Source organism: Seriola aureovittata, chromosome 10 (assembly GCF_021018895.1).
Source record: "Seriola aureovittata isolate HTS-2021-v1 ecotype China chromosome 10, ASM2101889v1, whole genome shotgun sequence".
NCBI classification, from domain to species: domain Eukaryota; kingdom Metazoa; phylum Chordata; class Actinopteri; order Carangiformes; family Carangidae; genus Seriola; species Seriola aureovittata.
The window spans coordinates 19,086,384-19,104,641 of NC_079373.1; the positions used below are offsets into that span (position 1 = coordinate 19,086,384).

At 42.5% G+C, this 18,258-nt stretch overlaps 2 protein-coding genes across 3 annotated transcripts; both read right to left on the bottom strand.

The window, feature by feature from the left end:
• Window positions 1-440: 440 nt before the first annotated feature.
• On the bottom strand, window positions 441-8,657 carry igf2b (insulin-like growth factor 2b). The gene is made up of 4 exons (XM_056387381.1): window positions 8,432-8,657; window positions 7,347-7,501; window positions 5,523-5,700; window positions 441-4,065 (listed from the first exon to the last, which is right to left on the bottom strand). The coding sequence occupies exons 1-4, from the start codon at window positions 8,504-8,506 to the stop codon at window positions 3,826-3,828; spliced, it is 648 nt and encodes a 215-aa protein (XP_056243356.1). The 5' UTR covers window positions 8,507-8,657; the 3' UTR covers window positions 441-3,825.
• A 1,595-nt stretch (window positions 8,658-10,252) lies between these two features.
• Window positions 10,253-17,514, bottom strand: th (tyrosine hydroxylase). 2 transcript variants are annotated; one of them, XM_056387470.1, is made up of 13 exons: window positions 17,257-17,514; window positions 16,538-16,741; window positions 15,451-15,625; window positions 15,250-15,338; window positions 15,052-15,119; window positions 14,876-14,926; window positions 14,089-14,234; window positions 13,728-13,863; window positions 12,893-12,962; window positions 12,743-12,799; window positions 12,090-12,185; window positions 11,824-11,957; window positions 10,253-11,116 (listed from the first exon to the last, which is right to left on the bottom strand). In XM_056387470.1, exons 1-13 carry the CDS (start codon window positions 17,338-17,340, stop codon window positions 10,957-10,959), a joined length of 1,470 nt encoding a protein of 489 aa, XP_056243445.1. In that variant the 5' UTR covers window positions 17,341-17,514; the 3' UTR covers window positions 10,253-10,956. The 2 variants fall into 2 exon arrangements, with proteins under 2 accessions (XP_056243445.1, XP_056243446.1); XM_056387471.1 differs by lacking the exon at window positions 17,257-17,514 and adding an exon at window positions 16,861-16,928.
• Window positions 17,515-18,258: the final 744 nt, after the last annotated feature.

Consider the following 18,258-nt stretch of genomic DNA (forward strand, 5'->3'; position numbering starts at 1 on the left):
TGGATGTACTGATGGGTGTGTCAAGAGGCAGTGAGAACAGGTCAGGTTTAGTGTGGCATGCAGTAGAGGAAGGACTGAGAAGTTGCGGCCAGCCTGCTTGCGACTCTGAGTGCTGATTTCCACTTTGGCACACTCTGCACAATCACAGAGCAAGAGACAGACAGACAGAGACAGACGGACAGACATAGAGCCAGGCAGAGATGGAGACAGGGAGAGAGAAGAGAGGGGAGGGAGGGTGAGAGGAAGAGAGAGGGTGCTAAAAGCAGCTGGAGATTCTTTGCAAGGCCTTAAGATGTAATAAATCATTTACAGGGTACATACAGTTTAATTGATATAAAAAGATTTCAAAAATGGCCCTCAAGCTCAACTCACACAGAAAAGTGTTAACACACATCTAGGACAGGCAAATACACTGAACAAAGCAGTAAATCTTTTAGACATTGTACGTTTGATAAAATGTTTTTTTTTTATTGATATTAAAAATGAAAGTACATGAATTGTGCATTTCGGACGTTCTAGCGTGCAGAGGTTAAATCAATAAAATACACACAGGCTGAGTGAGCTACTGACACAGAAAAAGTTGCCATTGCTCGGCAATATATCTCTTCATATTCAGCGAAAAGAAGTGGTTGTCTTTCACGCCATTCATTAGAACACTAGAGTAGCCTGTTTGAACATTACAATAGTGAATGAATGCAGTCCTAGCAGGAAAATATCGAATGAAATAAAAATATAATAATAATAATAATAATAATAACAATAATAATAATTGCACTGCCTGCTTTGTTGCACAACTGAAGTAGAATATAATTAGAGACAGGACGCAGCCTTGATAATTGAGATCTCTCTGACAGAAAGAAGATATAAAGTAATGGGTTGACTCTCCACCACAGTATGGCGAGCATCCATTCAGTCTCCATATCATTCGGTGACGCATGACACAATGGAGGAGGAGGAAACTATAGTGTGGCACAGAATGACCTTGTTTCTGACATGGGCTTCAGTGGTTTGTTACAGAGAGCTGTATCATTGTGGCCAGGTACATGTAACAACCTCAGCTGCCCTTCCACAACAAGATTATCACTTACACTCAGCAACTACTCTACTTCTCCCTCGGAGAGCATAGATTGTTTTCTTTCTTTTTTTCTTTTTTTTTCCTGAGTGCTTTCAGAAATGGTTCAGCGTGACAGCCCTTCATCAAATGCATAATGGTTGGATGATTGGAAGATTGTGAGGGGTGAATGGCAGGCTAACAACCCTGCACCCCTACCCCCACCATGCAAACACAGATATACACCGATGACGCATAAGATCAGGGACATTGTCTTCTACAGAGAAGAGATAGATAGATAGATAGATAGATAGATAGATAGATAGATAGATAGATAGATAGATAGATAGATAGATAGATAGATAGAACAGTGAGGTGTTGAGCGATGATAATCTCTCCTTGATAGACAATGACCTTTAGGTGACCTTTGATGGTTGCTAGCATCCTAACGACATCACTACCTCCAATTACGGCACCGACACGTGTAAGTCACATGTAAGCTAAACCCGATACCTACAGCCGACCGGACATTTATGGCCTCGTGACCCAAACCAACACACGGCAGTGGCACTGGCACATCCGCAAGATGCTCCTTAGAAGATCATAGGACACCATGCGCAATTACAAAGACATGATTTAATGAAGGACTGATCATTCCCCCCGCCAGCAATACTAAAGTGGCTTTAAAAACATAGTGGGTTTGAGTACAATCAATGTTGAACAGTTATTTTTCCAATGATAAAAAGTCACTCACTGATGCTTTCCTTTTTCACAGACAACCCTGACAGGCTTCTGGAAATCCATGCAGACCAGCGTATTCAGAGTATGTGCCTATTTCTGTGACATAACATGCCTAAGCAATCCAGGCTATGCTGCTGTTAAAATATTAATTTAAAGTAACTATGGCAAACAAAAAAAGGAGAAAAAAAAGACATTATTTTTGGTACAAAGCATCTACAAAAAAGCCTTACAACTCCAATTGGAAAACAGAGATCATACAAAATAAATCCGTCAGTTGAGCATCAGTGCTACGTATATTATTTGGACCAATTTTTCAAATATATTTTATAACAAAATAAATAATGCCTTTATACAGTGCCCTTATTTGTATTTCAACAAACACACAAAAAAGCTTGGCGGCTCATTACGCAAGATACAGCTCAGACTAAAGGAAAATAACACAACGTCCCTGGAAACTAATTATATATCTATATTTATATATATATTTATATATATATATAGATGTATATATATATATATATTCAAGTATTTGTTTTCAGGCAAAAGCATGTGAATACTACTGATATACAATAAAAATAAAATGTTAGTTTGACATTATTGCTGTTTTTTTCCCTTTGAATTGAAATTTTGTGCCTTTCTTTAGAACTGTAAAATAACATTATAACATTAACCATAGAAACAAAAAAAATGCCTAACTTGGAAAAACAGGAATGTCACGGTACCAGAAACTGACAGGGTTTTCCTTTTTTTCATTGAAACATTGATATGAAAAGAAAACAGAAAAAAAAAAGACAAAATAAAATATAATCATCATTATCCCACTCGCTCTTTGTCCATGCCATGTTACTTCCTGTCAGAGCAGTCTGCAAAGCCATGGCAAACAGGAAGTACTGTCCCAGAACTGTAGTACTGTCCCAATCCAGGCGGTCCACGGTGTCCCATATGTGTCCCCACACTGCTCCCTGTGTCCGGCAGCCTCAGAGGGACAGGAGGAACAGGGACTGGGTCTCAGGTCCCCCTTGCCACTTAATGCTGGCAAGCTAGTGATGAGCAGCCGCTAGCACTGTGAGCCTAGATGCCAACACAGCCCATATCTTTTCTCAGTGACACTTCCCCCTTGACATTGCCACTGCCAGGAGCTCCCCCATATCCTTTATTTTCCATTTTTTAAAAGTCACACTTTCCTTAAAACGGAAAGTTTTAAAATTCATTCAAAGAAAAAAAAAACGTGCTTTTCAACCTCTTCTTTGAGTCCATTCCCAAAGCTAGCACCATGACATTTTTTTAAGCTACACGTTCATTGTTCATAAAAAAATAGTGCCATTTTTTTCTTTACTTTGACGTAATCCGTGGCAATGTGCAATTTTGCAGACTCTTTTCTGCTTTTTGTTTGTGATCAAAAGGTGCTGGAACAGGAATCTAATTTTACAAAATAATTCCTTACAGTGTGGAAGTCCCTTTATAGGTAGAGGTGCAAACTAATAAGAAAAAGAACTAAGTTTTCTTTTTGCCTCAGGAAAAATGATGTGGAATGGATTCTTTCATGCAAGCTGCTCTTCACTTTCAGCTGTCTTCCACAAGGACAAAAAAACATTCCGCTGGGTGTCCTCTTGACACTTGCAAACCACAGATCTCTTTCATCTTCTTTTCTCCCTTCCCTTTTCTCTTTTGCTTAAGGATCCACCTGAATTGCATTCAGCCGAATTGTTAACTTTTTGTTCATCATTTGTGTTTGTGCCTTTTGTGTCAGTGACTGAAAGAGAGAGGGAGCGTAAGAGTTCAGACAGGAAGAATGTGAAGGCATGTTTGTGTGCCGGAGGAGGGTGGATGGGTGGGTTTGACGGGGGCATTAGAAAAGGGCCAGGGGGTCAAGAAGTAGTGGATGAGAGCAGGGGGAGGGATTGGTGGGCTCGGACAGGGCAGGGGAGGTCAGAGAGGACTGCCACAGAAATGACGTCAGAGACAAAGCTATAATCCCCTAGTCTTTTTTTCTCCCTCCAAACTCTTGTCTGTGCAAAGGGCTGGCAGCGGGCTCATTTGTGGTTGACATAGTTGTCCGTGGCGAGCAAGACGGGAGGCAGTTTGCTGGGAAGGCTGATCAGGGGCCTGTGGAAGATTGCTTGCTCCTGTGCTTTGATCTTCTCCGCCTGCTTCCGAAACTTTTTGGCCCTCAGGATGGCGGGGACACCCCTCCGGAGCCGCTGGGCCGCCTTCCTCTGCCACACCTCGTATTTGGAATACTTCACGGTCACATGCTGCTTCCTTGGGACTTCCTATTGTGGCGTGCAGGCGAAAATAGAGGAAAAAGGGAAAAGAGGGAGTCAGTTCATTAGGGGTGATAAGATACGGTGCAAGTGCTTATTACAATGGAGGAAAGCTTTGTTTATTTTCATTGTTGGGCCACTCAAATGGAAATCAAATGTCATTCTTATAGCGCCGAGCGTCATAACAGACTCGCCTTGCCTCTGACTTGCCCTTGTTTTGGTTTCCTTGACTGAGAGAAGCTGTCAACAAGTGCTTAGTTCAGCCTCTTTAACATACTGTCAAAGGGAAGGGCGGTCACTCGCCTCATATACATATGAGGAGCACGTCGTCGTTCACCCAACGACCCGCTGAACTGACTAACCTCCAGAGGCCGAATGAAACAACACATGAGGACAATGTCATTTTAAAGCCTCTACTCTCACATGGCAAACTCCTTTAAGCAGTGCTAGGTGCCGTGCTTGGGGACGAGACACTGAGACAAAGTGGGAGTGGTAGCGGCAGAGCTAGAATTTATGCGTGAGTAGCCAGTGCTCCATCTGAATGGCTTGTTTTGGTCCTGCCACTTGAAGAGTGTTTATCCCCCTTCATTCACTTCAGGCCTGCTCAATAGGCTAAACACAGCTGGCCCTCAGAGCAGCCTGTACCCATCAACTCTCCCTGCCCAGACAAACTAGGGACATGTCCCAACTAATTCCCTAGCAGCCTCTTTATTGCATTTCAGACAGAGGGTCCATTACGCTCCTCCTGACATTTGCAGTATTTATTCAGTTTTTTCCTTGTTTACATCACCAGCAATCTCATACCACTGACACTGATTTTCTAACAAGTCAAAGCCGAAACATTATAAACATCTCTCTCTTCTTGTCTGAGAGAAGTGCTGGAGGGATTTTAAGAGGTCTGGGAAGCAGCCCCAGCTCTAGTCTTGTGACCACAGTGAAAAGACCTGAAACGCTTTGACGATTCCCTTCATGTTTGTGACATATTTCAGAGAAGCTCTGCTGGCCAAGTCAGGTGTTTTTGACCACACAGATCGAGATGCATGCCAGTTTTGGAGAGCTTGCTGTTCCGTGACTAATAATCACACACTCAGAACACACAGTTTGTTACGGACCAGCAGACTCCACCATCTCACAGACTTTCTCTCTCTCTCTCTCTCTCTCTCTCACACACACACACATACACACTCACGCCTGTGAGTTAGACTCTGCCTTTTCCTGAATGTAATATGCCTTGACTGTCTTGTTGTTTTCCACGACGATCAGCACTTTACATGGAAGGTAACTGCTTACCAGCCACCATTTAACAAGATAAACCTGTCCTTGCGTGGGTTTCACTCTGTACTCAGTGTCAGGGACATAGGGGAAAGGCTCAGGGGTGAATGGAGGCGCACGAGATGAGGACAGATAGCAACGAGGATTAGCATTGTTTCCCATACTGATGTGTTGTTGTTGTTGTTGAGATGTACCTGTTTTAGTGCGGGCATCACGGGAATGACCTGTAGAGAGGTGGCCGACACGTCCCTTTCGGACTTGGCGGGTTTGGCACAGTACTGCTCCAGCAGGTTGAGGTCACAGCTACGGAAACAACACTCCTCTACGATCCCACGGTTCTGGGGGCGCCGGTTGCTACCCCTGCTGGTTGGCCTACCTGAGGAGAGACAAAGTGAAGGATAGAGAAAGGCGATGAGGAGGGCGAGGTTAAGGCCTAAGGATACAACACTGGCATCAGTAATGAATCTGGGTTGTTTTTGCAGGATTACTTTGGCAATCATAGCAGTCCATGGAGCAAAGAGGATAAAAGGAAATCTATGACCAACAGCAACAAATCTTTTTGTTTGTAGAGGATAATCTGATCTGGCTATCTGGAAGTCCTTTAATGAGTGAATACACAAGTAAACACCCTGCGCTGTAGACACTAAAAGAGAGTGACGGAGACAGCTAAGCTCTCAGACAGACCTTTGGGTGAGCGAATACATAAAATGGAAACTCTTCTGTGACCTTGTCCTTTGTCAAGTCAGCAGAGATAAAGAGGATGAGGAGGGAGAGAGGAGAGGAGGGGCAGGGAGGTAGAGAAAACAGGGATCAGTGCAGAGAGAGGGTGTGTGAGGGTCAAAACAGAGGGAAAGAATGCAAAACAAAAGAGGGGAGAGTGTAGACATGAGAGTAAAAGGTATAGAAGAATAAAGTGTGTGTGTGTGTGTGTGTGTGTGTGTGTGTGTGTGTGTGTGTGTGTGTGTGTCTGGGGGGGGGGTTTAGCATGTTGCAATGGGGAACACTATCCGCAATCAATAAAGAGCTTGTTTGAAGTCCCGTGCCCCACACAATGTTGGAGAAATCTCATGAGAGGGAAGGCTAGATTTCATTGCAGGAAGAGCAACATGAGAGAGAAAGAGAGGGTGAGGAGCAGAGGAGGAGGAGGAGGAGGAGGGAGCACATCTATGTTGGCCCAAATTGGATAATGATCTTTCTGATTGGAGTGAAGCTTCTGTGGCAAGCGGCACACAAAGGAGCTGCCTGTCTCTCAAAGGCGCAAAGCAGTGGGTGGGACATGGCTAATATCATTTTCAGAGGGAAGGTGAAGTTATGTTTGTGGCAAACTCTGCAAACACAAGCTCATCCATTTGAGGATTAACAGCTCCCACAATGCATTCCCATAATGCTTTACAGCTATTCCCATCATCCCCACAATGGAGGCAATGATCAGAATTGATGTTAATGATCCTTCCTCTTAACCTGACATCAAAAACAGCCCCCCTCCCTCCCTCCGTCCTCTCTCTCTCTCTCTCCCTCTCTTTTTCTCCACCCCCCTCCGACTCATCAGTGTGGTCGCCTGGCCTGGGAACACTGGTGCTGAGGTGACTGGTATGCCTCTTGGGGTGCTATTACTTTACTGGTAAACAATCGGCCCATTGTGTCGCACTGAAGTCGTGTGTGCCTTCACAGCTCGCCGGCCTTTCATATGCAGTGAGAGGTGGTATGGGCTGGAGGCAGAATGCGCACACTCAGCAGAGCAGCCTGGACGAGGTCTTGAGACACACAGCTGGCTATAATCTCCCTCCCTCTCTGTCTCTCAGTCAGTGTGTGTGTGTGTGTGCGTGCATGTGAGTGTGAGTGCGTGAGAAAGAAAAACACCAAACACGCATACCACACAGCCACAGACAAGAGCGATACTCTCAGCTATCCAAACAGATGTGTGCGAATGAACAACAGCGAGACTCGACAGAGGGGAGTAAAAAGAGGGAAATCGACGTTCATGCAGCTCAGTGTGAAAACTTGTAGTGCGCCGAAACCTACTGAAATAGAAGCCTCTGTCTTCACAGACAAACTGCAGCGCATCCACCAGCTCTCCCCCACACAGCGTCTCCGCCGAGGCCATTTCCACAACGTAGAGCGTCAGGGCCAGTGCAAACAGCAGCGCAGGACTGGACGAAGACATTTTCCTGACCTGCAGACAAAAAACACACATTGCAGAATGAAGCGTCGGCTCAACACACGGAAAGCACACAGAGCAGGAGTGATGACATGAAAGGGTTCTCTCTTGACGAAATTCTCAGATGACAGCCAGATGTTGCCTTTCAGTGTGACAGGCTAGAAGGGGGATCCAGCTCTTTACGCATTCACATTTGCACGCTTGTTCAAGATGCTACGACTCCCTGTGTTAAATAATGTTTATATGCATTGACCTACTAACTCAGAAAAGGCCTATTGCGTGAGACAAATGATGCCAAATTAGCAGTTTTTGGCTCCCCCCCACACCCCCCACCCCCTCGACAGTTATCTCCCGCTGTCACCATGTCGCACCTGAGAGAAGTGCTTATTGTGGAGGAAAAAGTAGACGGTATCTCTGGTTTCACACCCTTACACAACTCTCCAGAAGTTGCAAGACCGGCTGCTCGATAGTTAACTATCTGAAAAGCTAGACTCAGCATATATTTTCCCCTTGCTCACCCTGAAGCGAGCTCACTGACCCTCAGACCTACCGCCCCCTATCTGCCGGCAGAAAAGACCAGCTGTTTGCTCCGAGTCCAGCGAACGGCGCACCATCCAGACAGAGAGGAGAATAAAACACCTCTCAACTCCTTTCTTCTATCGTGTGAGATTACCTGTTGCACAAACGCCTCAAAGCTTCATCCGTGTCATGTATGCATCTTCAACTTTCTCTGTTGCATGCGAATTAAGAGATGCCCGGTTGCTCATATTGCACAAAAAAAGAAAAAAGGAAAAAAAAATTGTATGCGAGCAATGCATCAGCTCAGCCCGAAGCGGTTTTCTCACCCATAAAGCGAAGAAGACATCGTTACAACCCCGCCAGAGGTCTTTCAATACACGCACAGCACAACCGCAGAGTACAAAACTACTTATTCCCTCTGGTTACCTTCATTCTGCTGCTCTCCGTTCTCCGGCAGGTGTGGCAAAGTGAGTGGGGTCCGTGTCTTTGCTGGGTCTCCATGTCAGATGGCAGTAGTCAAAACGTTGGTGGGGGGGTTTATTTGGTTGGAGAGATTGCAGGTGAGTTAGTTTCCCAGTTGGTGAGGCTATAGAGATGATGTGTGACAGGCTGTCCCAAAGACCAGGCGACAGGCAAAACTTCTCAGGGAGAAGTATTATATACCAAACACGCCCCTTACACCCACACCCCACCCCCTCGCTCCTCCTCTTCACGGCTGGTAAAAAAAAGAAAGAAAGAAAGAAAGAAAAAAAAAACGGTCCAGAGACGTTTTATGGAAAAGTGCTTAAAGGGAGAAAAAGCAAAAAGAAGAAAGAGAGGGAGAGAGTGAGAGTGACAAAAATATGGAACAATTCCATAGGCATTTTCCACGTTTACGCACTGTAACCTACAATCACAATGTTTACACACAGGACGCAGACTGAACAAGAATAGACGTAATTCCTCAGACTCCAAGAAAAATGTCAATGTCTCCGCCCTGCTGTAATTAAGATTAACATTCAGAGTGGGAGCAGTGCGGCCAAGGTCTGCGGCTTCCCTCTGACTCAGGTGAAGATGTAGTCACTGGGGTCAAACCTGACTGACACTGCAGTGGAGGTTGAGTGCTGAGGTTGTCCTAGCAGAGGTATGCTGGGGTTGATACGGAGGGGGAGAATGATGCAGCAGTGACTCTCAGTGACTGATACAGAGATATATGGGTGTGACGAAGAGTCAGACGTGTAGTAGAAAAGAATCGGCTGCTCACGAATAAAATAATAATAATATTAAACTAATCCATGCATCACTCATACCTTGTGGATAACCACACTCTGTCCTGTCCAGATGTGAAGCCTCATCCAGATGTTGCACAGGCAGCTTTACAATAGAAAAAAATAGAGGCTGCAAGCATCAATCTGGAAAATATGATTTTACATGTAAGCGTAGCGCATTCACTTTCTTTCTTTATAAAACAGTTGGAGGGTTCCTTTACGTAAGTGTGGCTTCTGCAGAAGGTAAGGATCTGGACATGTCTTCAGACTCAGACTGACACCTAGTGGTCCGGGTAGTGAACCTCCATTTGTTTGTCTCACAGCTTGCAGCAGGTTGGATGGCTGCTTTGTGTGTTGGGCTGCTGGTCCAGGATCTGATTCACAACGTCTTCCCTGACCAGCAGGAAGGTTGTCCGGGCAAGCTCCCAAAAGTTTCCTCTTTCATTAGGAATTTGTTATTGTTATATTGTGTCATAACTCATGGACAGTAAGTTGCCCCAAATAGCAAATAGGTATAAAGCAGATCAATTTGAGTTTTTATCATTGATCTAGGTCTCTGTACTATTAATGTAGATGGTAGTCATAGCCTACAACACAATTTTTCCAATGTCATAGGCTACTTTCTAAAGTTTTTTTTTTCCCGTCCATATTTGTAGTTTCTTTTGTCATTCACATTTTATATAAGCTTGTTTTCAACCACGAATGACATTGCAAAACAGCTCATTGTGGTTAAGGGCAGGAGGAGAGAATTAAGAAGATTTAGTTCTTTAATAAGCTCAATAAGAATCTGCTGTGATTTTTACATCAGGCAACCTGCTGGACAGCCCCCTCTTGTGGCAGACAAATGTAAACTGTTATTCAGCCAATCACATGAATGAGGCTTTTCTGTCTCTCTGGTCAGACCTGAGAGGAAAGGATTATCATAAAGACTCACATATAATTGTCTGTTTTTCACAGGAGCTGCAGAACTAAACTTAGCTGTAAAGATGACAGCAAAAGGTAATGTTGCAATTATTTATTATTTGACAGATTCTTTTTACGGAAGCAGTAATCAACAGTTCATAACATGGAAAGAATTTTTCATCATTTCTTTTCTTTTTTCTATGCATTTGCACACGAAAACAACATAAAACCAAATAAATCTGCAAGTTTAGAGTTAATACTCAAATACTGAATTCACATGGAAAAAAAAGCCTTTAACACAGAAGAGATAGATTTTTTTTCCTAAATAAAATAGATATGATTTAAATATACACTTTATTATACCGTTATTTTTTCTTTGATTTTAAAATAATTATACCATACCCATTTAGTTTTATTTTAATACATTCATTATCACAGTTCCCTTTGATTTTGGTTCAAATTCTGACATAATTCTCAAACAACACAAATTTGCTTTAAAAGCATGAATGGCCCAGTCGATAAAACCCCATCATTCCACAAAAGGATCCACACTCAGCGAGGCGTGAAACATCTTTGGAAACGTTGCCTGCGCCGTGTATTGAGGTTTTTAATGGTTGCAACCTTGTTGGCCAAACAGCCTTCCACAACAAGCGACAACTCAGCAGGAACAGCATCATACTGGAGGTACAGCACAGAAAGATGAACACATCGGTCTTGTTTTACACGTCGGACGTCGCAGAGCACAGCGGAGAGGAAGCAAACAACAGCAGGATGGGCACAGACTGAGCGAGGGGGGCATCATCATGACAACACACTGAGGGCATCTGTCAGCATCTTTAGCTCATCCTTCACTCCCTCCAGGCCTCCCTGGATCTTCAGCGGGTTGTCCAGGACCTCAACGCTGCTGGTGTATGGATCGAACCTCACTGAGAAGGGACGCTTGATGCCGGCCACATATGTCCTGATTGAAGGTATGAAGAGGTCAGAATATAAAAAAATAAATAAATAAATTTAGAAAAATCCATAGCATGACCTAAACAGTTGAAAGGTGAGGTCTTTGAGCTCTACTTGAATGTATGCATTGAAGCTGCCCCCGTCTGAGAATTGTAAACCCAAATATTTCACTTGGCTGCAAGAAACTTCCCTTTAACTGACTAGAAAAAGTTGCCCCAGTTTTGTTCAGCCTGCTCTATATAGAGACTGGGATATCCTGTTTATTTAAGCACCGCATAAGAAATACACTCTATATAACGAAATTCATAATGTACCCTGTTTCATATTTACTATGCTAGGGCTGCACAAACATTCCCAGGCTGATATTTTCTCACCCAGTGTGGCAGGGATGTCATGTGCTATATTCTACTAGAGACCAGATACTGTCAAAACACTCAGTAAAGCTACTTGTTTTGCAGGGCAACATTTGATGTGTTTGCCAAATAAAACTCCAGCATTTTGCCTTGGTAAGAAACACTACATTAGTAACAGCTGTCTTCTGGCTGCTATGGCTGACCTACAAAAGTTTGTGGCCTTAGGGGTTGGCTGGCTGTTCTCTGACCTTGTCCTTACATAACCCCTCTCCTTTTTGTTATTTTTTTCTTCTTCTTCTTTTCTCTTTCTGTCACTGTATGTTCTTGTGTATTTGCATGTGTTGGTCCAAAAAGAAAGTACCTGAATTTCTCCTTGGCATCTGAAAAACTCTCAGAAACGAAGTAGACAGGCTGGTACGTCTGGTCTTGATAGGGCTGCACGGCTGCAGCCTCTGGTTCGAACTCCCTGGTCTCCGGTTCGTCAGACAGGGAGTGCTGGATTGAAGATGAAAGAGAAAGATGAAGAATTAGCCGACGGCTCAATTGGCTGGAATTGTTGAATTTTCTTATCCTGAGAGTGGTATCAACTGTGAAGAGAGAGCAGAGAGAAAACATGCTGGAACGCACCACAAGCTCTCCATAGGAGGAGAGCAGTCCAGCGCCATAAGCCTTCACCTCACCGTTCTGTTTACACAAGCCATACTCGACGGTGAACCAGTACAGCTGATAGGGGGGGAAAAACATAAAGAGTGTGACTGAGAAAAAGAAAACTGCTATGGACATTCATTATTTATGTCACATTTTCAATAATGGACTTCACAAAAATGAATAGGCGGGGGACGTGAGGTCAAAAAAGGCGGAGGGCTGTATATCTCTTCTTTTGGCAGAAGGGAGGATTGTCTGATTGTTTTGGGAGAGCGTGGGAGAGTCTTTCATTTTTTCACTTTTTTTTCTTCATTTTCTTGCGAAATTCACCAAAAAACAAAAATGGAAGAGTTCAGACCAAATATTTACATCCAGTAAATGTGGGCGCTATTGACCAAAAGGTGTGTCTTGGCGTACATAATGTTTTGAGAAACAATACTGAACATTTTCTCTCTAAAGGACACACCATTTCTAATTTCATTCTCAGTCAAGGGGACAATTGAAAGATAATTTTAATAACCCTGAGGAGGGTCTTGCTTGTTAGAAGTCAAATATATAGTTTAACACCTCTCTAAATCTCAGTCATTTCTGAACAGTCCCTAAGTGTTGCTGGTACCGGAGTACAAGAGTCTTACTGTGGACAGTTTCTCAATATCTTCATCTGAAGCCCCAAGTGATGCCAGACCAAGGTTCTGCAACAAATCATCAATAAATTGTCATGAAAACTTAAAATAACAAGATGCAAACTAATATTCTGTAATTCTGCAAGATCCCCCAACATTTACCTGTGAAAACTGGGCAAAAGTGCGGTCGGCCAACATGGGGACGTGGCCCAAAAGTTCATGGACACAGTCACTGAAGAGAAAGAGAGAGAGGGAGAGAAATTTAGCTGCGACCAGATTTAATCCAAACTGAAATTTTCTACACAGATCAGTTTAACTAAATACAGACTTTGTGATCACAAACTGGCACTTTAGTCTGGTTGCATACAAAACAGCGGTTTCAGAGTGAAAAACAATTCAGTCCCCAGTGTGAAACAGAAAAAATGAAGGCAAAAAGCAAGAAATAAAAGAGAAAAGCCAGACTTTTTCCCTCTTTTTTTACTCAAGAAGTTTTCTTATTTTAACAGAAAACTGAAAATGCTTGCATATAGGAACATCTTTTTCATTTTAACTTTCTGTTTTTGTTATGCCTCCACGCCAGCGACAGCGATGGCCGGAGGCATCCGTCCCATTCTTGTGAAAACGATATGTCAGGAACGCCTGGGGGGAATTTTATTACATTACCGATTTAAAGATGAACTGATTAGATTTTAGTGATCAAAGGTCAAAGGTCAAGGTCACTGTGATTTTACAACACACATTTTTGGCCATGACTCAAGAATTAGTACAATAATTATGATACACTTAATACACTTAAAGTTCCTTCAAAGTATCCACTACATATATTATATGAGTCTGGACAGACATGGATGTAAACTGCAGTGGTTGGTTGGTACACACATATCTCAGATTTAAAGATGGTAGGCGTGTGGAGGTTTAGTAAACATTACTGCAGAGACACTGACAGCACATATATTTTTGTGAGGAGTTAAAAAAGAGGAGTCACAGGTGTACTCACGGTTCTGGGGAATGCATAGGAGAGGAAGCGTGTCGGATGTACTGGGTGCACTGGAACACCCGGAATGCCAAACTGGCCAGGAAATCTCTGGCTGAGAGCAAACCTGCCACTGGACGCAGCAGGAACCCTGTACGCTCTGGGTGTGGGTATGTGTGTGTGTGTGTGTGTGTGTGTGTGTGTGTGTGTGTATGACATGGAGTAGGTAGGTGTGTGTGTGTTTTTTTTATAAGGAGGGGGGAGATAAGGAGACAAATTTAAGAGACAAAGAGGGAGCATAAAACCTCAGGCTGATGGCCACTAAACATTTGTTCCAATGTGGTTGTTTTCTTGCAACTTTCATTGTTTCTCATCTCGTCTTTACCTTTGAGGAAGCGTGACACGTCTTCCAATTGGGGGATGTTGTCTGGACTGTACCCACAATGCCTTTCCAGCAGGCGGAAGGCCTCGAGGTATTCGTTGCAGGCATGGGTGGTATACAAGTCCCTCAAGGTTGAGTAGACTTCCCGCCTGATTGGGCATATAATTACATAAAAATTCAGATTAATTGATAATAACAAGATATGTCTTGTGTCCTTCTGGAGTATAAAAAAGCTTGAAACTGAACAATTAACAAAATCCACTATAAATATATTGAAATTAAATTTGGGACTATTTTTCTTATATCTTGCGCTGCACTTTGGTTTGCCTTCTTATTGAAAACTGCTATACACATAAATGTTCCTTGCTGTACCTTATAAATTTATAAAGGCATAGGCATCATCAGAAAGGGAGCGTCAGTAACTTTGGTGGACTCATAAATCTTAAGTGATAACTTTTCTTTTAGCTGGAACTGTCAAATCAAAATTAACGATTCGAGTGAAAATCCATATTTTGTGCTCTGATGAACTCAAGCTGCTTTGATAGTCCCCCACCCATCCCCATCTGTAACTAATGTGCCAAAATACCCATGACAGACAAACCAAATCCAGCAGTCTCAGATATGAGATGAAACCCAACGCCCTGAGTGGTGAGACACTGAAACAGCAGGAAGGCCAAAGTGCTTGTTTGCGAGTCAATTTTGATTTTATGCTTGGTGGTGTAAGTCGTCAGCCTTCACATGCACAACATATATATAACAGCATTGTAAATTAGCATGAAGCAGCCCTTACCATGTGCCAATCTCCTCCTCTGTGTATTCCACTTTGGGAATCGTCTCTCCACTGAGGATAAACATACGTACAAATGTATCAGGAATAATCGAGTTTTAGTTTTCTGTCTGTCTGTTTTGTTTTTTTTTGTTCGGATGGATGTAAGTGCAGTATTAAGGCAAAAGACTGTATCTGACTGTCTGTATCTGAAGGCGATGTCACCAATCATCTTCCTCCTCTGTCTGTAGGCCGGGTCTGTGAAGCCCTATTCAAATCAAATATATCAAACACTGATCACATTTTCTGTGTCATGACATATTGGTCCAACAATATAACCAGCCAAGTAATGACAACTGTTTCTCATTGTGCACGCCACTGGTAGAGTTGGTACTCACAGGATGGTCTTGATCTAAGTCTGGATCAAATTTTGTGACCAGATGATGACATCGGTCCAAGTCTGCTATTTTCTTTGGGAACCAATGAACTAACAGAGAAGGAAGGGGAAGTGACTCAGTTCAGTTGTGCTGTTTTTGTGGTTAGTTCTGCAAAACATAATAATTCTGCTTCATTTTGTAAAAGCAGTGAAAGGCTGTTACATTTGACTTCTTTGGTGGTTTTAACATCCTCCGCGTTCCTCTTGATGGAGCTGATGAGAGTACTGACGTCTGAGAGGTGCACCTCACAGCGGACAAAGTACTCCAGGCCTTCCAGGCTGTCCTTGAGCTTTCGACACGGCCGCGTCTCCAAATGGTGCATCTTAGCTTCAAATGTCTGAAATACAACCAATACAACACAATGTGCTGAATCACATTCAAAGCATGACAAAGGTGGGGTACAGTTATGGAGCACAGTATTTCATATGGAGAGAAGTGCCTCCTCTCAATCCTCTGTCGCTAAGATCTTAATTTTTGACACAAGCAAGCCCATTAAAAATGTGGAGCAGTTTCTGTGACTCAAAAATAAAATGTGCATGCATTCCGTGTCAAGAAAAATGTGCACAGCTTTGTATGATAACAAACTAAACACTTCACTAATTTAAAAAGATTGTTAAAAGATATAAAACTGAACTGCAACACCTACATTTAAAAACATTTTTTGCCGAACAAAAGACGTTATATTACAGTTTCAAACCATTCCACAACCTTCATCTCTCATAGAGGGTCGGGATGTCACTGTCCAGTAAATGAGATGCACTAGCCCACAGTATATCCAATAATGAGGGATATAATATAACATTGATTACACATATTTATCTTCCAAAACCTTTTTTGGTTGGCTACCACATCTAGTGAGGCACCATTTATAAAGGGACTTTCATTTTATACAAATGTTTTAATGTTAAGAAATCATTTGCTAATTCTTTACAGATCAGTAATAAGCCGTTGATAGAACATCTTTTGGGTTGCCAGGTTGTGAAAAATCACTTGCCTCATGGAAAAGGGCTCCAAATGATCTCGACCACGATCTATTCATCAACAACTTATCAGAAAGTTAGAAACCCATGAGCATATTAATGAATTACCAATATTTATAACTGTATTCCCAAATAAAAAGCAACCAACCAGAGGGAATTTCAACAACCTGGCAACCCCAAATCTAGTCTTTAGACCATTAATAAAGCCATTAATTCATTGTAACCTTTAGTCATTTGTGGAAACTCTCGATGCACATCTATTGTGATACCTCGAAAACTTTAAGTGTCCGCGACAGCGCAGGAGTCTTGGAGTTCCTTAACGTGAAGAAGAGGTTGAGAAGCGCTTTTCCATCGTCTTCCTCAAACACTATCTGTTCACTGGCCTCTGCAGCCTCTGCCGCGGCAGCGGCGGCTTCCCTCTCCTTGCGCGCATCCTCGATCAAGCTTTGCCGTCTACCGAGGAATCTGGGAGACTGTTCAAAAAAAAGGAGAAAGATATAAAGTCCGGCATGCAGCAAAGGTTTTGATTTTACTCACTGACAGAGCACACAGACACGAGAAGAGAGCAAGGTATCTGCTGGGCTTTTCTTACCTTTTGGATATCTCTTTGGATATTTGATGGGAGCGCTTTACATCTCCAAATGCGCATTAGAACAGCAATGCAGTCAAGGTAAACCTACGACATAGCTAAGACTGAGTAGCTGCCACAGCACACATTTAAGCTGGTGTTAGCTATAAAAAAAATCTTTTTTTTTCTTCCTATGTGGATATGATCTTGTGCACATCAGCCAGTGCGTAATGTTCGCCTCCACGCCCACCTCGCCAAACTGTCTGTGCGCAATAACGCTAACTTTTTAGTGGTGCTCTGAATATAACTTAGACATGTCACTGGGAAAAACAATTACAGACAGAAAATTATAACTCAATCTTTAAATTTTTTTTAAATAAAATAAAATTTTGTAAATTTGACACTGTTGATATTTCTTACCGTGATGGAGTCAGACCTCTCCAGCTCGGATGCTGCTCTGCGGATGCTCTTTGTGGAGGATGTGGAGCTGCTTGAAAGGGGCATCTTTAGTCTTCTGTATTATCTTTGTTTGCGAGTCAAAGTGTGACTGGAGTGACAGTGTAGCTGTGGCGCTCACGAGACCTCTCAAGCTGTGCTGTGCGCCCAGAGCTTTCCTTTTTTGTTGAGACAGGTTCCCTCTTTTTATGGGGTCATTTGTTTGCAGTTTCTGACGTCAAACACGCTAATCCCGCTCTAATCAATCAATGCGCAGAATCTATCAGTCACAACGTAACTTGGAGCCGTCTATTTACAGAGATATGACCTTTTGTAAAGTGCATACAAACACAGAGAATTTTCAAACAGAGCGTATTACTAATGTTTGGCACATTTACACTCATGTTAATCATCAATAATACAATGAATGTTGAATTTACAATAAAATTAACATTTTAAGTGCATTTCAAGTTATTATGATTTATATATTTTTTTACTTTAACAGAACATCTTGATAATTTAATCTCTAAACATTTCTTTATAATAATTTAATGTAAATTTCGTATTAAATGGTTTTTCAAGTTTTTTCTTCTCAGTTCATGTTTGTTTAATCATAAGTTTTTACATAAGTAAGGTGCAGTTTTGTGGTTACAAAAAACAGCTGGAAACACTGTAGTCAACTTAAGACAATAATGAAAGCTTTGACCTCAGGGCTTTACATAAAGGTTAGACCTGAGAAAAGTCAACTGTGGAAAATTAAGTCACTTTATCAGTTCAATCCAATCTCCACAGATCCTCACAAAATTAGATTTGATTGTGGAAACATACACACACACACACACACACACACACACACACACACACACACACACACACACACACACACACATAATGAGGAAAGTGAGAACAACACATTGTTTTCCTGTTTGGGCCATTGTGTTTGATTCTTACCTCAGCAACAACTAAATCAAGTGACTGTGCGCTGCT